The sequence below is a fragment of the Canis lupus genome, chromosome 14, assembly GCF_003254725.2.
Source record: "Canis lupus dingo isolate Sandy chromosome 14, ASM325472v2, whole genome shotgun sequence".
Taxonomy (NCBI): domain Eukaryota; kingdom Metazoa; phylum Chordata; class Mammalia; order Carnivora; family Canidae; genus Canis; species Canis lupus.
The window spans coordinates 35,332,261-35,356,837 of record NC_064256.1 but is presented as its reverse complement, the minus strand read 5'-3'; the positions used below and the strand labels follow the sequence as shown (position 1 = coordinate 35,356,837).

The 24,577-nt window shown below is 41.2% G+C and overlaps 1 protein-coding gene across 1 annotated transcript in view; it reads right to left on the bottom strand.

Moving 5' to 3' along the window:
• The window catches only part of DNAH11 (dynein axonemal heavy chain 11), a 318,343-nt gene extending 296,183 nt beyond the window's left edge, over nt 1-22,160 (bottom strand). The window contains 6 exon segments of the mRNA XM_049093700.1: nt 4,647-4,858; nt 8,276-8,375; nt 9,552-9,750; nt 10,574-10,770; nt 19,850-19,993; nt 21,624-22,160. Of these exon segments, the coding sequence (XP_048949657.1) occupies nt 4,647-4,858; nt 8,276-8,375; nt 9,552-9,750; nt 10,574-10,770; nt 19,850-19,993; nt 21,624-21,980 (1,209 nt within the window). The 5' untranslated portion in view covers nt 21,981-22,160.
• Nucleotides 22,161-24,577: the final 2,417 nt, after the last annotated feature.

Genomic DNA, 24,577 nt, shown 5'->3' with positions numbered 1-24,577 from the left:
AAACCAACCAGGAACAACAGCAAATAGTGGAGACCACAGTCACCTAGACAGCACATGACCTTTCTGCGGGGGTACCTGAAGCTCTCGTAACTGACTGCCAATAGCAATTGTGTTGTGAGATCTCTGACTTTCCAGGGGAGGTTGCAATACTGAAATTTAAGTAAACCACCTCCATTGAAGCAATATTTTTCTAAAATTTTAAAATACCACAGAAAGGGGCACCTGGGTGGCTCAGATGGTGAAGCGTCTGCCTTTGACTCAGGTCATGATCTCCAGGTCCTGGGATCGAGCCCCACAGCAGGCTTCCTGTTCAGTGGGGAGTCAGCTTCTCCCTCTCCCTCTGCCTCTTCTCCTGCTCTCTCTCTCAAATGAATCAATAAAAAATCTTAAAAAAAAATACCACAGAAGATAAAACATTGTACTGATGTATTAGCTAAATGCAGATGAGAGAATGCTAACTTATTACCTCTGATGTTTAACACAGCAAGGGTTCAAATGTTTCAATCATAAACACATTAAGGTCAATAGATTTATGGAACACAGAGTACATGAAAGCTGCATGGTGAAATTATAAAACACACAAAATGCGTAACTACATAAATTGTGCAAGGTACAAAATCAACAAACAACATAGTACCCCTGTATACCCAATGAATCACCCCACTTTTAAAATGGTAATGCTCAACACTGAGTTACAGTAAAAGTTTTACACATTGAAAAATAGCAATGTAATTGATATAACCTTTTAAAGAAGAATTTGTAAATATCAAAAATTGTTCAAGAGTAATTAAAAGATTGTACCCTTTGATCAATATCAGAAATTTATATTAAACCATTTATCCAAAAAAAATAAATAAATAAATAAATAAAAAAAAAATAAAAATAAAAAAAATAAACCATTTATCCATTTAGTTAAGGAAAAAGGATTCTCATATAAAGTGGTCTTCTGTATGTTGCTTATAATAGAGGAGACTGGAAGCAAACTAACATCCAACAGTAAAATAATTTTTCAAGGAGCTAGTAAAATAAAAACATATATGATAAAATGCATAAATGTGTAAGTTTTCAGAGAATGAAAGATTTTTAAAAAGCTCAATTTTATGGTGATACATGTGCAGGACTATTTCTATAATACATTTTATGCAATGAAAATATTTTACAATTATCATTGGTACACTACATATTACATTATAATTAAAAATCAAAACTGTTATTTTAAAATATGGAGCCTAGTACAATGGGTAATAAACTGCCACTTAAAAACTGAGTGACCACAGGAAGGCTATTTATCTTCTCTTGACCTCAAGGGATTTTTTTTTTTAATTATAAAATGGATCTACTAATATTATCTATGTCATAGCATTGGTAGAGAATTACATCTATAGTTTTTGTAAAGGCTTAGAAGAGTTCCTAGCAAATAACAGGCACTGCACAGTGCTTGTTAATGTAAGAAATAAACTAGACAGCAAATGACTGGGGAAGACTTGGGAGAGTTCAGCTCTTCAGGGAACCCAGGTATGAAAGTTGGCCCATTACAGACTTTTGATTTCTCTCATGTTAGGGCACATTTATTATGAAGTCCACTTAAGAATCAAGGAAATCAGGTCATTACAACATTTGTACAAAAGCCAGAAACAGTAACTAAGCAACAAGGGAAGCTACATTATTTCCTTGGGAGCTTGGCAAACTGGCCACTGACATAGACCAGAAGCCAGGGATAATAGGTTTACAGGCTTACAGGACTTCTTATAAGCCACCTACTATAGTAAATAACCACCTCTGGATTATACATTAGCAGGGCTTTGTAATAAGTTTTTACAAATCTCAAAATGAGATGAGTATCTTTTAAAAGAGATATAGAAGAAATTGTGAGTATAACTGTTGACTCTTCAATAGGGATCACGATCTTTAACATGGAGCTCCAAAGCCACTAGGACCCAGCACACTTGCTTAACAACAAAGAAAGAAATAGAACAAAGCCAGAGAGAGAATAAAATATAGCAAGGAACCAACCTATTATCTGTATCAATAGCTGCAACTAAAAAAAAAAAAAAAAAAATAGCTGCAACTAGTTTGGAGGTCAATAGCTTAGAACTAGCCTTGACTGAGCCTCCATTAAATGCCACACTGGGCATTCAACTTAGGATATCTCTTCATCCTCAAATAGTCCATGAACTGGACATTATCTTCACTTAAAGATACGAAAACTGAGGTTTGAAGAAGTAATTTAACTCCCCTTAAGTATTTCAATTAGAATTGAATCCAAGTTGTTCGGAGTCCAAAGTCCTTTTCCATATACTCCACCTCGTTAAAAGCAGAAAGAAACGCACACAGTACTAACTCAATCTCCCAAACCAGAAACTCTAAACTGCAAGTTAGGAGATCTATTCTGTAATCTGCATTTCACCCTAAATTCTCAGGGAAATCCAGCAAATGATGCTATTTTTCAACTCTCAGGTAGTTCATCTAAAAATATATCAGGGACTTTTTTTATTTATTAATAAATGAATTAAAACACATTTCCCAAACCACTGTTGTTTAGCCGGCAACAGTGTTCTCTTCACCACTTAGAACAGCAAGGTTCTGGGACCTGGGCAGCAGGAGCTATAAACTGTTCGCCTTGTCTACGAGCTGTCTGTCTTGTCTATGAGCACACTTTTAGGGTTCCAAATGCCCTCCAACTTAGCCCACTGTACTGTAAAGCATTTTTATGTTCTATGCGAGTTACAGTGTCAACACGCCTGGGAGGCATTAGTCTAGATCAGAGATGTAGGTCAATCACCCTCCTCTGAGCAAGTGACCCAAAACTGTCGCAACTATCCTATCTCCACTGCCACAACGATTGCTCCCGGAATGGAATTAGAACCCACTGGACCAGAACTAAGAAAGAAGGACAGCGTCTTTCCAGGGAAGTTCCTCCACTAGAAGGATATTCATCTGCAGCGACTAAAAGCCATCTTACTTAACAAGTAATGACAATTAAGTCTAACACAATGACCAAAATGGAAGATGGCAGGGAGCTTCGAAATTATTATCTGAGACTTCTGAAACAGGCTATTCCAGAAGCTACTGCACTCTTAGACTTGCCAGTTCACATGAATTTATACTTTTTTTTTTTTGCTTCAGTTTGTCAGTTGCAACTGGAGGCGATCCACTTCTCATGGAAAGCATTCTTTTTTTTTTTAAGATTTTATTTATTTATTCATGAGAGACAAACACAGAGAGAGAGAGAGAGAGAGAGGCAGAGACACAGGCAGAGGGAGAAGCAGGCTCCGTGCAGGGAGCCCGATGCGGGACTCGATCCCGGGTCTCCTAGATCAGGCCTTGGGCTGAAGGCGGCGCTAAACCGCTGAGCCACCCGGGCTGCCCCTCATGGAAAGCATTCTTAACTCAAAGTCTAGGCCATATACAGATTCTGCTTCTCTAGCATTTGTTTCACAGAAACTCCTTAGGGGTTCCGATATACACCCTGCTTATGGAGCTTGCCATGGCATGAACTATGTCTCCCCGAAAATTCACATGCTGAAGCCCTCACCACCAGTGTGATTATCTAGAAATTGGTCTTTAGGAGGTCATTAAGGTTAAATGAAGTCATAAGAACAGCACACTAATCTGATTCGACTGTGACTTTGTAAGAAGAGAAAAAGAGCTCTCTCCACACCATGTGAGGAGGACACAGAGCAAAAAAGGCAGTTACGGCAAGCCAGGGGAAAAACCTCTCACCAGAACACGACCATACCGGAACCTTGATCTGAGCCCCAGTCTCTGAAATGGTGAGATAACAATTTCTGAAAATAAAGCCACCCGGTCTTCAGCTCAAGCAGACTAAGACACATCCTCAATTGAGAACCACTGGATTACATACCCTCCAAGTATCTTTTAGCTTTCAAATTATATAATATTCTCTGATTTTATAGATCCATGAAGAATTAAATTTCATACAGAAGATTTAAGAAAACAGCCCCATTTCAAAAAAGCATTTTCCAAGTGAAGAATAGAGAGATATAAATAAGAGATTTTTAAAGATCAACTATGAATCAATTTTTAATACAATTGCACTATTTTTTTTAGAATTTTTTTTCCAACCAGGTCTCTACTTTCCAAAAGTCTTCTCTCAGTGTTCCTGTGGAAACCAAAGGGTAAGCCACAAAGAAACCACTATGCCTATCTACTTTTTTTTATCTTTTATATTTTTTGGTGGGGAGGGATTGAGGGTGGGGTAGAGGGAGAATTTTAAGCAGGCTCCACGCCCAGTGCTGGAGCCCAACCAAGGCTCAATTCCATGACTCTGAGATCATGACCAGAGCCAAAATCAAGAGTCAGATGTCTAGCCAACTGAGTCACACAGGCACCCAACCTATCTGCCTTTTATTAGAAGTTGTCTTAAATCTCTTTGAAGAAAGGTAGGGTATTAAACAAATCCAGTAACAAACTGTCCTTTGAATGCACCAGACGGATTTCCACAGCTTCTCTGCCATGTAGAATAAAAAGCCACCTGGCCTTTGCTACCATTAAAGTCCTTTCTGAAAAAGGAAAGGAAATTGGTGTTCTTACTGTAGACTAGTTTTATTTGTTCTTCATTGGTTTAATAAAACCTACCACATGGCAAGGATTCTTCTTCCCTTTTTTTTTAAAATATTACATACCTGGTCAATGAAGAGATTACAAAACTCTTGCAATAAAACTATAATCCGAGCAGGAGTATTATAAAACTTGGAATGACTCCAGATGAGGCAGATGGTATGAAATAATGGGGCGATTAGCACACGGATCTGCGGGAATTCCATCTCCTGGAGACACTGAACATGTCTTCTCAGGGGTCTCAAGTAAAGCTCTACATCCTGGGCTTCTAGGAGTGCTAAAAGGAAGGAAAACCACCATTAATGTGATGCAGTCTCTTTTTCTAAATTCACTTTACAAGTTCAAGAAAACAATGCAAAACAACATGGCTATACTTAAATGTGGTCCTCTTTCTTTTTATATGGCTTATTCCACAACTGAGCTATGAGTTTGGAAGGCTTTATTTTTTTTTTTTAATTTTTATTTATTTATGATAGTCAGAGAGAGAGAGAGAGGCGCAGAGACACAGGCAGAGGGAGAAGCAGGCTCCATGCACTGGGAGCCCGACGTGGGATTCGATCCCGGGTCTCCAGGATCAGCCCTGGGCCAAAGGCAGGCGCCAAACCGCTGCGCCACCCAGGGATCCCTGGAAGGCTTTATATACAGTCCATGTGTAGCAGCATTCAAGAGAGCCCTGGTGTTGTTAACCTATACAAGTAAACCGTGATGCAAGACTTGGTGGGAAAATACACCTTTAAGATCTAAAGAAATTTACTCAACTCCATGAAAGTGCAGGAATAAAACATGGCTGCAAAGTTGTAGTCACTTTATGATTGAGGTTACAAACTCATCACTAGAATGTTAATTCCTATTAGGTTCTTGGTATCAGCACAATTTCAGCATCTCATTCCAGTGTCCAATGAAAGTCACTCAGGCAATGACTGGGGAATTTTATATTATTCAAAATATAACTACTAAAATTGTTAAGGACAGGTGATAAATATTTTGAAACTAGAGGGAGGTGAAGGCTGTATGACATTGTGAATGTAATAAAGGTCACTCAACTCTACACTTCAAAATGGTTATCTTTATGTTAAATGAATTATATCTCAATCTTAAAAATCCTTAAGCAGGGTGAATAAGGAGTATTTTTCAAAAATGCTATGTGTGTGTGTGTGTGTGTGTATGGAGGAAAAAAATATATATGAAGAAAAATATTATTACTGTTTAATGTAATCCAAATTTTCTCTTGATTAAAATTGGTCATTTTAGGGACTCCTGGCTGGCTCAGTCAGTATAGCATGCAACTCAATCTCAGGATCATGAGTTCAAACCCCACATCGAATGTAGAGTTTACTTAAAAAAACTGGGGTGCCTGGGTGGCTCAATCGGGTAAGCTTCTAACTCTTGATTTCAGCTCAGATCATGATCTTGGGGTTGTGAAATCCACCCCCACATCTGGCTCCGTGCTGGGTGACAAGTTTGAGATTCTCTCTTTCTCCCTCTGCCTCTCCCCCTCACCCTCCATCCTGCTCTCTCTTAAAAAAATAAAAAAGAAAATTAGTCATTTAAATGTCCCCTAAATGGATCTCCATTAACTGCATTTTGCTCCTGAGACTACACATACCTTTGAGTAACTGAAAAAAGGCTTTACTTATGAAAGTAGGGAATGAAGTAAATTCTTATTTTCTGGTTTTACCCCCAAAAGATTCCATCTAGCTGTGGGCGGAGTTAGGGGAGCAACACAAACAAACCTGACAACTTTTTTTGGCTGTCAAGAGTCAGGAATGCACCCATTCATATTATCCCACTTAGCATGGAACCAATTTATCTGTTCATCTAAACAATGAAGAGCTAGGAAGAAAGAGAGCATCCATGAACTCTTTTCTTCCCTGGTTGCACTCATGTTTTCAAATGATGTTAATTCCAAAATTAAATAATTACATCTGATAAGGGCCTTTAAAATGTGGTAAGCACATCTGGTGATTTCACAAGGCCTCAAGTGTGTCCTTGAGCAGGGTCCTTCCACCTCTAACTCAAAATGGCTCTGGGCCACTTGTTCCACTGAAAGTGTTTTTATCTGAATCTCAAAGTCCATGTACTCCTGAGGCCCTGAGTACCCCCTAGGATCTGTTCCTACAGAAGCTTTATCCACAGAAAATATTCATCTTATACTAACACAGAAAAAATCTGAGCAGCTTCTACTTACTGAGGACATGTTTACTATGTGCCCAGTGCTATGTACCCTGTATACTTTATCTTTAATCCAATGGTTCTCAGCCAGAAAAGATTTTGCCGCCAGGGGACATTTGGCAATGTGACAATCAAAAACGTCTCCAGACAACTGCGGGGCGGGGGGGCGGGGGGTGAGGGGGAGGGCTGGGAGGGGGCCAGGGATATCCAGCAATGCATTGGGCAGATGTCAACAGCAAAGCATTATCCTGCCCAAAATGTCAATGGTGATAAACACTGATAAGATTGAAAAAAAATGATAAGGTTGAGAAATATTGCTCTAATCCTCAGAACGATTCTGCAAGGAAGATGTTACTTTGCCAGTTTGGCCAATGAAAACCAGAGGCTCAGCAAATTGAAGACATACTGAGTGGATCTGGGACAGGAATCCTCGTCTGATAGAACTTCAAACCCAAATATTCCCCATCCCCCCATGATCCTTTCCCTACAGAACTCCTGGGGCAAACCCTGAGGAGATAACCTAACATTCAAGTGTATTTGATATATTTCCCAACCTTACAAATGATACATAGGAAGAAACTAAAATAATTTTCTAAAGTTAGAAACCAAGAAAGCTATACATCCCAATTAGATTACAATTTCATCATTTAAAACTGCAGTCTCAGGGTGCCTGGGTGGCTCATTGGTTGAGTGTCTGCCTTTGTCTCAGGTCATGATCCCAGGGTCCAGGGATCGAGTCCCACATCAGGCTTCCTGAAGGGAGCCTGCTTCTCCCTCTGCCTATGTCTCTGCCTCTCTCTGTGTCTCTCTCATGAATAAATAAGCAAAATCTTTTAAAAAAAAAAAATCCCTGCAGTCTCATATATGTGCCAATTTGCTTAAATAGGCTTCAAGAAACATGAGGAAAAATCAAGAAATGAGAGGGCTGTCACCCCTGGGTGGAGCTGAAACTAGACAGCAAGGGGAAAAGGAGACTTTTCACTGAATATCTTCTTGTAACTTCTGGTTTTTAACCACATCCAAGCATCTATTCAAAATTCAGCAAACAAATCCTCCTCTCTGTATGTTTAATCCTCACCAAAACTTCAATGAAGACCTGGAGCTCTTTTGAGCTAAGTAAGTGGTAGATACCAGGCACCACAGATTCTATCAGAACGTAAGAGGACTAAGCATAGCCACCCTGTTGACTAGGAAATCCCCACGTTGGGCTGCCACTCACCCCCCTGCAAAGGCCTTGCCCCTACACACACACACACACACACACACACACACACACACACACACTCCCCTCAGAACTTCCATCTGGAGCCTGTTTGGTAGGTCCCTACAATTTATCCTGAAAATCATTTAATATAACTGGAGAATGAAGTACTGATGAAGATGAATTTATCCTTCGAAGAGCCAAGTGCCATCACTTCACGAACATGTTAATGACAGAAGGGTAGATGAGGCTGGGCAGGCAGGCAGGCAGGGGTGAGACCATGAAGGACACCAACTCCAGACCAAAAAAAACGAGTCTTACCATTTTTCACAGCTGTGAAAATGCCCTTTAAAGTTGGAAAATAGCTGCTTTGTTTAATTTTCAGGATCCTAACCATGTTGAGGACAACAGGAGCTCGAAGCTAAATTGAAAAAGAAAATGTAAGAGAAGCTGGATTAATGACTAAATAGATGCATTTGGTAATAAAATACTTAAGTTCTATTCCACTCATGCACATCACATATAGCGTTCAGTATACAAAGACTTTATCTGCTTTCAGATTGAAAATAATTTTTAACAGCATTTTTTTCCTTAAGCTTGAATATTATTTTACATTTATAGCTCTTGAGTTTTCAGAAAGTGTGTCAATTTACACATTATGTGAAAAATGTTAAATTTTCCATATAAAATTTCTTGCTAGATTTCAGAAAATCTGAGAGACATGTGAACATGCAAATGAATGTCTTGGTTTTCAGAACATTAAATCAAGTAATATTTAAGGCAAACACCAGAAGAAGCAGTTAGCTCTTCCAAAGCTGCATCCCTCCACCAAGCAAAACCCTACTCCTTCCTAAATCAATTCAATCAACTAGATTAATTAAATTTTACCATCTTCAACATTTCCCTGGGGAACCTCCCTCTCTATGCCACAGTGTTTCTAATTATCAAATGCTGTCAAAATATTCTCAAAAAGGCAAAATTAGGGCAGCCCGGGTGGCTCAGCAGTTTAGTACCACCTTCAGCCCAGGGCGTAATCCTGGAGTCCAGGGATCGAGTCCCACGTCAGGCTCCCTGCATGGAGCCTGCTTCTCCCTCTGCCTGTGTCTGCCTCTCTCTCTGTCTCTCATGAATAAATAAAATCTTTAAAATTTAAAAAAAAAAAGGCAAAATTACCTTTAATCCCCATTCATTTTTACTTTTTGGGGGGAGAGAGAAGGAGAGCAAGAGAGAGGACACAAGCTAGGGGGTAGATGGGATGGAAGGGGCAGAGGGAGAAAGACAGAATCCCAAGCAGGTTCCTCGGCCAGCTCCAAGCCCCATGTGGGGCTCGATCTCGGAGTCCTGAGATCATGACCTGAGCTGAAATCAAGAGTCAGATGTTTAACCAACTGAGCCACCTAGGTGCCCCAATCCTGATTCATTTTTAAAGTGCACACCATATAGAACTTTGGAACAAGGAATGAAAACAGACTATTAAGTCATCAAAGACCATATTTCAAACTTTTAAAGTGATTAGAAACCACGGCTCTAGAAACCAAATTCTACAACTGAGTTTGCAAAGTCAGTTTATAAGCAATTTGTAAGGCTTTCCACTTACTTGATCATAAACGCAGGAGAGATTATCCCTCCTCATCATCCAGAAATCCAGTTCAGTCTGAGGACCCGAATGAAGACCATTCAGCAAAGGCTGCGCTGAATCTTTTTCTACAATCTCCTGGATTTGATGTGACCATTTAATAACTACAGACTCAATTGCGTGGAGTAGTGTCCTTTCATTTACCTCTAGTGCACAAACTCTGTAATGATTAATAAAATAATTCAAAAATCAATGATCTCATCTAAAGAAAGATAGGACTTGGATTTTAAAAGGTTATTTTTTCCATGAACTAGTTTTCCAAATATAAATATTTCAAAATCAGATCCTTTATTTTTATCATCTCTATTTTAGCTATGGCATAAACACTGTAAAACAAATGATCATGGGCAGCCCAGGTGGCTCAGCGGTTTAGCGCCGCCTTTGGCCCAGGGCCTGATCCTGAACGACCTGGGATCGAGTCCCATGTCGGGCTCCCTGCATGGAGCCTGCTTCTCCCTCTGTCTGTGTCTCTGCCTCTCTCTCTCTCTCTGTGTAAATTTATTTATTCTCTCATGAATAAATAAATAAAATCTTAAAAAAAATCATATCCTCAAACAATTATGGCCCAAAGAATACCGCTGACAATATGGCAATTGTTACAGCTTGCCTTTTAGGCAATCTGCTTACAAGAAGTATACTTTGTAAGGAAATAATATACATGGTACTCTGCACAACATTTAAAAATATGATATAGTTTTTTTATTAAAGATTTTATTTAATTATTCACGAGAGACACAGAGAGAGGCAGAGACATAGAGGAGAAGCAGGCTCCCTGCAGGGAGCCCAACATGGGACTCGATCTTAGGACCCTGGGATCATGCCCTGAGCCAAAGGCAGACGCTCAACCACTGAGCCACCCAGATGCCCCAATAAATGATATAATTCTAATAATTCTCTATCTTGCTAATAGTTCTGGTGATGATGTTAATTGGGTACGTGGGCCCTCCATTTTAATGTCCTTTATAAACCGTATCATTACATACCTGGTCTCAGAGTATGTCCGATCCAGGTCCATTTTCTCTGCAATCGTGGGAATTGGGAGAAGAGTTCTTCTCAACATTTTGCCCCGAAAAACATGCATTTTACTTTTCATAACTTCTATGTGGCGTTCCATGTCTTGTGAAATAAAACAGGACCAGAATTTATGGTTGTTCCTATTAGAAAGAATTGGCACTAAAATCTGCAGAAAGAGAAATATTTTTCAAAAGAAGTTAATTTACAGACAATGTACTCCTCCAAAGAGTTTCTTGTCACACAAAATTGGTCACAAAACCACTCAATTTCTTAAGTATCTTCCTAGGATACCAATTTACAAAAGGGAGGACAAAATCAGTATCCCATTTAGACTTAATCAATTAGACAAAAATCTCTCAAAGTGGAAATATGATGTGACTTGTTCATTCACTTACCCATTTATCAAGCATTTGAGGAGGTTCCCAATAACTCAAACATTGCATAAAACAGAAACAATTGTGTCAAGTAGGCAATCTGCTCTTGTAATGCAAACTGAGCACACTGGCAGGTACATGAATGAAAAAAATCTTTTTGAATCACATCGAGGCAAAAGTGAATAATCTTCTCAAGCCCTAGGTGGCACACCGGTAGATTAAGTTTCATAGTCAAAAACATGTTTATTAATTATTTGGACCTCTTTTGGAAGTCCCTCTATCATTAAATTGGGAGTATCATGCATGTGACACCATGTATGTGAAAGCTCTCAAAACTCATTTTTGAATTTCCACGGCCCAGGGGAATTATATGTTAATAAGAATTATATATATATAATTTAAAATTAATTATATTAATTATATATAATTTATATTAATTATAATTTAATTATATATAAAATTCTTATATGTTAATAAGAATTTGTTAAGTGAAGTTATTAGCCTCGTTTTGCTTTCCCACTCCTTTTTAGTATCCATTAATTTTAGACACATTTCATTTTTCTGATAATCCATCAGGTTTACCAGTATTATAAAATTTCCATTAGCTAAAATGCTCAGAAAATAATTACTCCACCTTTTCAAAGTCTATTTTGACAGTACGATCACTTTTGTTTTCTAACGGGGTTGAAACAAATCTTTCTGAATTGTATTATTACATTTTCCTGCTCAGCGCCCACTACGCGTCAAGCTAGGAAAACAGCAGAGTAAGAAACAGTAAGAAGATGAGCTCAGTGGATTAGGTTCCTTGGTCTAAGAACTGCCATAATTAGAAGCATTTCAGGATGCAACGTGGAGACACAGGATAGACACCTGGCTCTGGCTAGGCAGGTGGTAGGGAGGACTTGCCACGAAAGTTGCCAGGTGATTAAAATGCTGAAGATGAAAAGTCAGACCAGACATCCCAGAAAACCAAACACTGACATATAAAATCCCTCAGGACTCCACAAGTATAGTGCTTCTGGCAAACTGCCAGGCTGGCCTGCTGGAATTAGCTTCGGGGAAGGCAGGGGAGCTCATGAAGAGCTTTGGAAATCACACTGAAGAGGTAAAGTTTGTTGGGCAGGACATGCATTGACCCACTGGAAAAGTTTCTCTACCACGTCCCCGATTTCAACAGCTCTTTCTACACATCAGGCGTGAGGAAAATTCTGCTTATTTGGCATAGCTAATTTACTGGGTATGGTTTCAAACGTTAACTCCATTTATGATTCTCTGACGAAGCCAACTTCTTTTAAAATTAAGTATTTCTGTCACAAGCTGTAGATCAAACAGATTCTGAGCCTTGTGCTTTGCAGAGCAATCCGTCAAAGAGCTAGAGCATCACTATAAACATCATTTGAAACAGACCTAGGATGTGCTTTTTAATTACAACACATCTTGCTAAACTATATCCAAAGCAATTCAATTAACTGGGGGGTTTTGTTTCAGTTTTTTGCCTACTTTTGGGGGTGTAGAGGACAAATTCCCCACTTTTTCTGAGAACTAAAATAATTTGAATGTTTATATATTCAACATATATACAATGTATAACTACACATTAAAGAACTATGGAGCCTTTGCTATAGTTTTCTTTACTTACTTTCTTTGATTTTTTTTTAAGATTTTATTTATTTATTCATTTGAGAGAGAGAGAGAATGAGCAGAGAGAGAGGGACAAGCAGACCCTACATTGAGTGTGGAGCCTGACCCAGGGCTCAATCCCACAACCCCAAGATCACCACTTGAGCTGAAACTAAGAGTCTAAAACCCAACTGACTGAGACACCCAGGTGCCCCCCTTCTTGAATCCTTTTTTTAAACTGAGGGTTTTCTTTTTATCATGGTTCTTAAGTCAATAGAGACTATGACGTGGGCAATACTTTCAAAAGGTAGGAGCCAGGGCTTCTCCCAGACTTCTTAAATTGGAATGTCCAAGGATGGCGCCTGGACACTAACTACAAAAACCAAATCACACTTCCATTTGGGATCGATAAGCCAAATGGATAATAATAACTCACAATTGGGACACCTGGAAGACTCAGAGGTTGAGCATCTGCCTTGGGCTCAGGTCCTGATCCCGGGATCTGGGATCGAGTCCCACATGGGGCTTCTTGCAGGGAGCCTGCTTCTCCCTCTGCCTGTTTCTCTGCCTCTCTCTGTGTGTCCCTCATGAATAAATAAAATAATAATAATAATTCACAATTATTGTTTCTTTAAGGATTCAGGTCAATATAATAAATATGTAACTTTTTAAAAAACTATGTAACATTTTAAATACTTTTGCCAAATATAATACAGCTGCCATAATAACGTATGGGTCCACATAATGTTGAGGAGCTACTGAAAGTTCAACTTTGGATATGTTAGATTTAAGACGTTATATACTAAGTGGCCATGTCCGCAAGGAAGGTGGACATCTAAGCTTGGAGTTCAGAGAGAGATCCAGACTGGAGAAGAAGTCTGGGAGGCCCCACCACATCAGCAATAATTCCCATTACTCAGTGAGTATCTGAGTCAAACTTCAAAAACTGTCAACATTGAATATAAGTATCATTTAAATGAGAAAAAAAAGAAATATGAAGACACAAATGACTTTCCCCATCTTCCAGTTCAAACATTTTATCCATTTCCTTCCTGATTCTATCCCATTTAAGAAGCCAAACACTGGGAAACTCTCTCAGTACTTTCAAACCAATCACTAGGTCGGTAACAGGCTCTACTTCATTCAACAGAATTATCAATTCACCAGTCCTCAAATGTAGTGTTTCTCCTTACTGCACAAATCAGAAAGTTACAAGGTGATTAGCTTGGAAAGCAAGTCATGAAGGACCACTGGCCTTCCATTTGGTTCTACAACTTCCAAATTAAGCCTGCCCCGATAAAAACCTTCCCAGACCATGCATTACCACAACCATCTTTCAAGCAACACATGAATTTGGACTTGGCCACTGCCTTTGCTGACAACCATCTGAAATACATGGCCATTTGTTTGTTTTTTCCAGCCTTGTTTCTCACCAACTTCCAACTCTGGTTCCCCAATCCAGCTACATTAATCTATTCCTTTTTTTAAAAAAAAGGAACCTGGGATACCTGGGTGGCTCAGTGGTTGAGTGCCTGCCTTCACGCTCAGGGTGTGATCCTGGAGTCCCGGGATCGAGTCCCACGTCGGGCTCCCTGCATAGAGCCTGCTTCTCCCTCTGCCTGTGTCTCTGCCTCTCTCCATGTCTCTCATGAATAAATAAATTTAAAAATCTTTAAAAAAAAACAAAACCCTGCATTTCCTCATCTCTGTGCCTTCACATTGCTTCTCCCTCTGCTCAGAAAGCCCTTCCTCCTCCTCCATCTAGCTCTCTCCTCTTGTCCTTCAACATATAATTTACTATACAACGGTGGCTGCTTTCCAGAGTAAAAAGGAACACTAAAAATTATTAGCAGACATTAACTGATCTGTAACAGGTGAAAACCAAGTGCCCCAGGCACATAGAGACCTGTGATCATCCCATTATAGTCCCACACCCCTGCCAGCCCTCCAGGTGAGGGGGTGGGGGGGAGTGCCACTAGGTTCCCACAGCATGATGCTAAAGACTCTATGGTAGCCCTGACTCCTGTGGCCTCCCACCACAGGCTCAGCCATCTGCGTCCCTCAACAGACTGCATACTCTGAGGGCAGAAGCTACAGCACTAATTGCCACGTCTGTGCAGTCACCAGCACCAACTAGGTCTTCAATAAATATTGATTAATAACTAAGATTAACATAAAATTCCCCAAGGGTCCTTTTCACATGCTGAAAAAGATTCTAATGGAAATATCAGAGTTCACATACCAAACACTTCTCTAAAGAAATACTTTGAAGCCTCAGCGCTGTCTCTTATGAGAACAGGACATCAATTCACCCTTAACTGACTTTTTTTTTTTTAATTTTTTAATTTATTTATGATAGTCACACACACACAGAGAGAGAGAGAGAGGCAGAGACATAGGCAGAGGGAGAAGCAGGCTCCATGCACCAGGAGCCCAATGTGGGATTCGATCCCGGGTCTCCAGGATCGTGCCCTGGGCCAAAGGCAGGCGCTTAACCGCTGCGCCACCCAGGGATCCCCTCTTTTTTTTTTTTTTTAACTTGGCCACAGCAACTTTATTTATTTTTTTATTTTTATTTTTTTATTGGAGTTCATTTTGATTTGTCAACATATAGCATAACACCCAGGGCAACTTTTTTTTTAATAATAAATTTATTTTTTATTGGTGTTCAATTTGCCAACATACAGAATAACACCCAGTGCTCATCCCGTCAAGTGCCCCCCTCAGTGCCCGTCACCCATTCACCCCCACCCCCCGCCCTCCTCCCCTTCCACCACCCCTAGTTCGTTTCCCAGAGTTAGGAGTCTATGTTCTGTCTCCCTTTCTGATATTTCCTACCCATTTCTTCTCCCTTCCCTTCTATTCTCTTTCACTATTATTTATATTCCCCAAATGAATGAGAACATATGTTTGTCCTTCTCCGATTGACTTACTTCACTCAGCATAATACCCTCCAGTTTGTCCTTAACTGACTTTCAATCGTTGAACAAGTACTGAGCTCCCACTACAGGTCAGGCCATGTCTTTGGTGTTTGGGCCACAACAGGAAGCAAAAACAAAGATTCAGAGCAGGGACCAGGTGAGGCAAGTGAGGCATTCACGCTGGGAACAGAATGTCAAAGGGCACCAAAAACTCAGAAATCGAGATGAGTAGTATTTTAAGATTTTTTTTTTTTTAAGATTTATTTTACAGCGTAAGAAAGCATGCGTGCACACTCAGGCATGCAAGTACATGGGGAGAATCCCAAAGCACACTCCCGCTTTGAGCACAGAGTCCAACACTAGGCTCGACCTCATGACCCAAGAGATCACAACCTGAGACAAAACCAAGAGTCAACTCTTAATCGACTGAGCCACCCAGGTGCTCCTTAAGGTATTTTTTAAATCAAAACACCAAAAAAATTCATGATGAACAGATTATCAACATTTTAAAATAAGGACATGGGGATCCCTAGCTGGCTCAGTGATTTGGCGCCTGCCTTTGGCCCAGGGCACGATTCTGGGACCAGGATTGAGTCCTGCATCGGGCTCCTGGCATCGAGGCTGCTTATCCCTCTGCCTGTGTCTCTGCCTCTATCATAAATAATTTTTTAAAAAATATTTTAAAAAAAATAAGGACAGCACCAGTATTACTGACTTATTTTTGCCTCAGGCTCCAATATGATCTAGTACAGCCCTGTTAGCAATCCGTTTTTTATTTCAAGTGTTGACTTTTCATTTTGATTTTTTTTTAAATACTGCACTAAAATTTTATCTTGATTACTGTTTTTTCCCCCTCACCTCTCTGTAAATTTTGCTCTTGAAATGGGTACCTCATTTGCTAACCCTAGTCCCTATCCTGCAAAAGATCCTGCCCTCCGTCCCAAAGGGTAGCTTTCCTAAAAGGAGTTATTGGAGCAAAAAGAAGTGAGGACATGAAGGGGATGACCGAGTGAATTCTGGGGAAGATAAAAAAAAAAAAAAAAACAGCAGGGGCAACAGCATACCTGAGACAATTAAGGAATAGCAAAGAGGTCCCAGCAAGTGAGAGGAGTTTAAAGAAGTCTTTGGGAGGTCAGATGGTAGATTTGGACTAGGGCTTTCATCCAGTAATAAACCCAAGAACCACCTGATGATCCTGATTCAGTAGCTCTCAAGGTCTTGAGATTCTACAGTTGCAACAAGTTTCTAAATAATCCTGAGAGCTCTGGTCCACACAGAGAACATGCAAAGTCTAGACAACTACAAGCACTTCGGCCCTTATTCAGAGTGAAAGGGGGGCGTGGGCAGGGTCTGAGTAGAGAAGGGACACGTTCTGACTCATACTTCAACAGAATCACTCTAGCAGCTATGTTGGGAATAGGTTCTAGATGAGAACCAGGCAAAAGCAGAGCGACCAGTTGACAGACTAATGAGAGACATGGTGAACCAGCCCACAGTGGTAGCAGTGGAGGAGAGTACGGAGGCTGATTTTCAAGGTAGAACTTACATGATTTCCTACAGAATGGATACCAAGGGTGACACAAAGAAAGGAGTCAGGGATGAATCAGAAGTCTTCTAGACTGAACAACTGGAAGGATGAAGTTCACAACTACTATTCTGGAGATTACCACAAGTAACGCAGATTGGGGAAGATCAGTTCAACTTTGTATAGTATGTTTGGGATGTTTATTACACAACAAGCATGAACTGCAGGAAAACAAATGGATCTCCAAGTTTGAAATTCAGGAGAGAGAGATCTTGGCTAGAGAAAGAAGTTTAAGAGTACCTTGCACATCACGATAAGTCACTGTTAATCAGCCAATTTTGTGAGCTATACTGTATACCAAGCAAAGACGATCCTTATAAAATCCTTTAAAGGGACACCTGGGTGGCTCAGTGGTTGAGCCTCTGCCTCTGGCTCAGGGCATGATCCTGGAGTCCTGGGATCAAGTCCCATATCGGATTCCTTGCATGGAGCTTGCTTCTCCTGTCTCTGCCTCTCTGTGTCTCTCATGAATAAATAAATAAAATCTTTAAAAAAGAAATCCTTTAAATTTTTTTTTTTTTTTAAAGAGAGTGAGAGTGCAGATATGTGTGGGGAGAGGGAAAGAGAGAATCTCAAGTAGACTCTCAGCTGAGCATGGAGCCTGACTCAGGGGTCCATCCCATGACCCTGAAATCATCACCACCTAAGCCAAAATCAAGAGTTAGATGCCCAACATCCTCAGCCACCAGCCCCCCTCCTCCCCTTACAAATCCTTTTAACCTAATTTATGGTCATGCCTTAGGGCCTTCCTTGTTCATACTGAATTGAAGTCTCGTTCATAAACTCCAGTGATTTCATAAGTGTGATCTCACTTTTTTTCTCTTCCCAATACTCAGATCCTCAAGGATAATTAATTTAATCTTCTAAACCACTTAAACTCTGAGGTTCTGAACAGTTTATCCCTATGATAAATATACTTGTTGACAGCTTACTCTCTTTCGTTTAACCTTTTCCAGACCATAAATGCAGACCCTGAGACTGAGACAAATTGAGAGAAAGATCAGAGGAACTTGAAAAAGCTGTGAATCTTCTGCTAAGAGACACTGATGGTAGTGTACAAATTCCAATGAAAAGTGTATCCTTGCCCTTCCAAGCCCCCAAGGGATAGCAATCTCGAGTCAAATGACCAAAAGCTATTCACACTTCATATGAAATCCTTTCATCAGGTTCAGTTCAATAAAAATTTCTGAAACTCCTGCTACAGAACAAAAAGCACCCCAGTGCTCTGGGGGATGGAAATCGTAGTGTCTCCCTGAAATCATCTAAAACCAATCCAACAGGAGGAGAGGGAAACTGAGGTAGGGTACTGAAGTTGGGAGTGAGAGACCGTGGGTGGTCCCAAGGCAACAATGACACAGAGAAGTAGAAAGGGCAAGAAAGAGGGAGATTGGCAAATCATTAGTAATAAATATGCTGGTAATTACTCCTATGTTAAGCATTGACCTTAGCAGGACTGCACTGATTGCTGAGATCTGATTTCCTTATATCTAACCCATATTTCCTGAAGTTTGGGGCACGTTAGCATCACTGAGGATCTTTAACTGCCACCAGACTGCCATTCCATTCTCATTTTTTTTTTAAGATTTTATTTATTTATTCATGAAACACAGAGAAAGGAAGAGACATAGGCAGATGTAAAAGCAGGCTCCCCACAGGGAGCCTGAAGCAGGACTTTATCCCAGGACCCCTGGATCATGTCCTGAGCCAAAAGTAGGCTCTCAACCACTGAGCCACCCAGGTGCCCCCTTCTCCATTCTCATTTAATTGGTATTAGGAGTGACCAGGGCAGGAGCAAGTTAGAAAGTTCCCCAGGTGGGATGCCGGGTGGCTCAGTGGTTAAGATTAAGCATCTGCCTTTGGCTTGGGGTATGATCCTAGAGTCCCAGGATCGAGTCCCCCATCGGGCTCCCTGTGGGGAGCCTGCTTCTCCCTCTGCCTGTGTCTCTGCCTCTCTCTCTGTGTGTCTCTCATGAATAATAAATAAAATCTTTTAAAAAAAAAAAAAGAGAGAAAAAGAAAGAAAGTTCCCCAGGTGATTCTAATGTTCAGCAAAGTTTAAGAACCAATTCTCTGGTTCTATAGAACCCAGGCATTTGGCATGTCTTTCCTCAAAGCTGGTGTGTGAGCAAGCACCAAAAGTATGAGGTTAGACACGTAAAAAAGATCAGCTACACCTCAGACCTACTGGAGCAGCTTGCCTTTAATAAAATCCCCAGATCTCACATTAAATCTCATTTTAAAAACCTCATGTTAAAAAAAATCCTGTATTAGAAGTGTAAGTAACCCGGGTTCAAAGAGCATTTCTCTGATTTAAGGGGAGAGAAAGAGGAATTTTAAGGCAACCATTTCTAAAACTTTGCTTCCATTACCCTTCACCATTATCTGACCTGAGTGACACAGAAACCAAAAGAAATCTGAAAAACTTATAATACTCATTTCCGAAGTGTAAGTTTGTCTCTAGTCAACGTGAAATTTCAAACTATAGCTCATTACAGGAGCCTACTAAATTGTTTTTTACTTCCATTATTTAGAAACAAAGAGAAAAAGGATGATCCTACACATTACTATCTATTGAGTATTAGCACTGGTATCATCTCATTTCAGAAACAGTCTGTTAATCACATTCCATCTGCCTTGGTTAAAGAGATTACTGGCTTCTATATTTTTTTTTAATAGCCAGAGTTTTTCTGAACAATTCCACGGGTCAAAGAGATAAAGATTCAAATATTAGAAATAGACTAGTACCTCATCTAAGAAAGCAGTTACGTGTCCAAAGGAGGAAGAAGTTAACTCTCCAAATAAAACCGTTTGAGAAAAATCATTTACTCCAATGTTTTCGGTAATCTTCTTGGTAATATAAACAAGTTTATGTTTTGCATCTTTTGGAATCTGAAACAAGAGCAAGATAATTGAAGTTCACAGTGTAGTTTCCATGCTAACGAATAGGATTTGCTTTATCTAACTTATAGCTGGATTGCTAGGAAAAGAAAAAAACTTGGCATCTTATCTACCTTTATAAATAAAGTAGTTCCGCTGCTCTTTCACACCCCCCTTTTCTGCAAAATGTATACAGTTTCCTTTGTTCTTTTATAATGCTAATTTCACAGCATTATTGGTCTGGAAATTTCACCTTTAAAGGGCAGGTCAATTACCCAAGATCATCACATACCATAACATCTCATAATTAAAAACAAATAAATATAAGGAGAATTTAGAATTTTCCTAGCTCAGGAAAGACTTATTCCTTTTTATAATTTTTTGTTGTTGTTTGGAAATAAGCCAAACTGAAACGAAGACCAGGCAGAGAAGTTTAATTTTTATTTCTATTCTCAAGAGAGTGTTTAATGAAGATATTCCAACATTTCCACAACTACTGAGTTATTTCTTCAGATATAATCATTTAACTTAGGTAATACTAGAGTTATGTGTCCTACCTCCTTGCTTATTTTTTAATTAGTGATAATCGGGAAAGTAGCAAAACAAAGAAATTCAAAACTCAAAACACTAAGGCAAACTCTTGTTAGTCTCTTTCTTCTCTGGGATTCCAGTTCTCAACTATTAACGTGACCACATCTAATGATGATTTTTTTTAAATTTTTTTTACGTTTTTTTATTTATTTATGATAGTCACAGAGAGAGAGAGAGAGAGGCAGAGACACAGGCAGAGGGAGAAGCAGGCTCCATGCACCGGGAGCCCGACGTGGGATTCGATTCCGGATCTCCAGGATCGCGCCCTGGGCCAAAGGCAGGCGCCAAACCGCTGCGCCACCCAGGGATCCCCCTAATGATGATTTAAACACACACACACGCAAACGAACACTTTTACATTACACTGAGGCACTGTGCAACACTTAAGCCTGTAAATCTTGTTCCTAACTTCTCACACTTAAAAAAAAGAAAAAAGAATGAATACAAATGCTGTACTTGTGATGCCTTAACCTTCAAGTGGAGGAGCAGTCTAAATTTTTAAAAATTAAAAAAAAAAAAAAAAAAAAGGATGGAAGGAAGGGCAAAGAAAAAGGGGAAAAGGTGGAACAAAAGGCTCGTCCCCCTCCATGGCTGGTAAATACCTTGAGTGTGCAGATTGCCCGGGCACTCCCTTTTTAAGAACTAAGTATTCCACCTCTGAGATGAAATGTGACAAGCAGTCACACCGAGCGCACGACAAATTATTCAGGCTCTGTGATACATTTTTTCAAGACGGGTCCCGGACTGACCCAAGAGCGCCTGAGACGAGACCCAGCGCGCCCCCAACGCCCAGCCTGGGCAGCTGCTGAAAGCGCAGCCTGTCCCGCTCCCTGCAGGTCCGGCAGGCCCACCTTTTAGAGAGCTAAAGCACAGCGGCTCAGCTGCAGAGTGGCGCCCGAGCGGGGTTTTGCAGACTCCAGGGCGAGAGCTCCAAAGAAAGTTTTTCCAGGGGCCGGAGCGCGTGTCCCCGGGAACCCGAGGAGGCGCGGCCGGCCTGTCCCCGCCCAGCCGGGCAGGGGCGACACCGGGGCCCTGGGCGGTCGCCCCTTACCTCCCTGGAGACCGCGAGCGGCCCCGCGGGGGCGACGCTGAACGCAAGGCAGGCGGGGCTCGGGCTCGGGCTCGGGCTCCCCAGGAACTCCCCCAGGACCTGCCGGTGGTCCTCGCTCTCCAAACACTGGCTCCACTTCTCCGCCGGGATGCCCAGCATCAGCTGCAGGCGACTGCCGAGAAAGCGCACCCGCGCGTCCCGAGCGAAACTCCGCGCTCTTCTGGCCGCCGCCTCCTCCTCCTCCTCCTCGTCCTCCTCCTCGTCCAGCTCCACCACGCCCGCCACGTCCAGGCGAGCGCCCGGGGTTCGGCGAGGGGCCGGAACTCCTAGGAAGTCGCGCGCTTCCCGGGCTGCCATCCAGCACGTCCGAGAGGATGCGGGAACGGTCGGCTCCGCCCCGGGCTGGCGAGGACACCGCTCCCCTCCCGCACGCGCCGCGAGGGGCGCCCACCTCCTCGGGCGAGGGCGAGCAGCCGGGCCGATCGCCCCCACCTGCTGCTACTCGGCTGCGAGGGATGCTCGCAGCGCGGGTCCCGCGGGCGGAAGCGCAGGCCGGTCCGGAGCGGCGCGTCCCGTTTCCCGGGAGACGGCGCTGTGGGCGGGGCCTGCGCGGGGGCGGGGCCTGCGCGGGGGCGGGGCCTGCGCGGGGGCGGGGCCTGCGGGGGCGGGGCCTGCGCGCCCGGCTCGGAGCCCGGCGGGAGGAAGGGCGTGTCCTCCGCAATTCTGAGCCGCCAGGTGGGCTGCCCTCCGGGCCTCCCGCTGCTTGGCCTTCTGGAAGTTTCCTGGGGCTCCCAGCGAGCAAGAGTAACAACAGTCCAGCTCCGATTAATCATGATTTAAGTAGTGCTGTCTGGTGCAGAGCTGTATCCTGCACCTTGATTATTTCATATAATCCCTAAAAAGTCAGGGCTCCGAGTGCTCAGTTTGTTTTATGGGCAAGGGAACTGAGTCACCAAGTGGCTGAGCAACGAGGAGAAAGTGGAACAGGAATTCAGGCCCAGCGCTGCGGGCTTTTATTCACCTTGTTGAAGGTGGTCCAGATATTACCAGGAAAGAGCTAACCTGGCAATGCAACTTTCCTAGTTGTGGAAATACAAAATCTAGGTATCCGAAATCCTGATTCTGATCCTCACCTGCCACTTAGTAGAATGTTAATACACCCAATAAGAAAATGCATAGTGCTCTTTGTACACTACCAAGTAATACTTAGAATCATCACGCAATCCAAGAGTGCGAGGTCTGGGGAGAAAAGTTTCAGATTAAAGACAGTCTCCATGATATTGCAATGGGATTTCAGTACAGCCCATTAATGACATCTGTTGAGACTCTTAAGGAAGCTCTGAATCCTGAAGTAGCCAGAATTTGGAGGGAGGATTTCTTGAACTAGACTTTTTTTTAATGGGTCCTCATTCCTTGTTCATTTCAAAATAAAAGCTTCAATCCTCTCATAGTAGTTCTGAAGAAGTGTTGCCCTTGATAATCCATTATAATAACTGATTATTGATAAATTGATGTTTTTAGCAAAATTAGGACCTTCAATAATTTCTCTTTTGGGGATTTGAGTCTGATGACAATCTGTAAGCTTTTCTAGTGACATGATCAGATTCTTGAATTAACACAGACTCCTGGAAAGCCTTTATAGAGTTCAGGCCATCAAGGGTGCTGGGTATGGGCCACAGCAATCTTTGATCCTCCAGTGGTTGGTGTGCAAGTCTAGGAATCACTGCAAACACCTTACAGAGGGCTTCTTCCTCTCTTCTCTCACCCCTATATTCCAGAGAAACAAATTCTGTAAATAAGAATTGACTTAAAAGTGAAAAAGCACTTTCAGATGCAGGAAACAAAACAAAAAACAAAACTAGATAATAATGCCAATATTAAAGTACAATTTTTAAAAAATTAAATATGAAAAAAAATTAAAAAATTAAAAAATTAAAAATTAAATATGTAACTCAAAATATAGAATGAAGACATATCAAAGATCCATTCACTCATTGCTGAGGAAACAAAATGATGAAGTTGTTCACAGGGAATTAGAGGAAAAGATTTCTTGTCAGTGGAGGAAGACTGCAGGTTCGATACAATACTCCTTAATGTCCTTCAGAATACTATAACATTAACTTTTGTTTGAGCGGCTTTTTTTTAATAATTTGATTTTAGAAATAATTTAAGTCTGTAATGAGCAAAAATCTATAAATAAAAATATAACTTCATAAAGTTCAGATCTGAAATCAGTAGTAAATAATGAGTCAATGATCCCAGGGTCCTGAGATTGAGCCCTGCCAGGCTCCACGAGTCTACTTAAGATTCTCTCTCCCTCTCCCTCTGCCCCTACACCTCAAATTAACAAATAAATCCTTTAAAAAAAAAGGAGTCAAAAGAGGTACATTTCCCTAGATAATTAAGTAATCTCTTGGTTAAATGATGTTAAGTGACACTGAAAAGACATGCTGCCTTTCATTTACCTTTTTCCCAAGTTTTGAACAATTTTTCTTAATAACAGTTAACATTTATCTATTGCCAACCAGCCAAGGGCTGTGTACTGTGCTGAGTTCATTTATTTGCTCCACAAGTATTTACTGAATGCCTTCTAAGTGCTAAGCACAGTACTGGATGCTGAGAATACAACAGACTAAGTTCTTACTCTCATATCACTGGCAAAAACTAGAGTTATGTAGGCTAGACTAGAGCTTTACCAACTCAGTGTGCCTTCACTTCTACCAGTACTGATAATGTGACCTTGACCAGCTATTGACCTTCTAGGGGCCTCCATTTTATCATCTTAAATAGGTATAATAAGATGGCAGATTTGATTATTTTTTCTGCAAATATTCTCTCTCCCCCACCTTCATGATTGAGTATCTTTTCTGTTCCTTTCAAGTGGCATTTGGCCAAATGACCTGCTTTGGTCAATGGGATGTTAGCAGACATGACACAAAGGCTTGAAATGCATT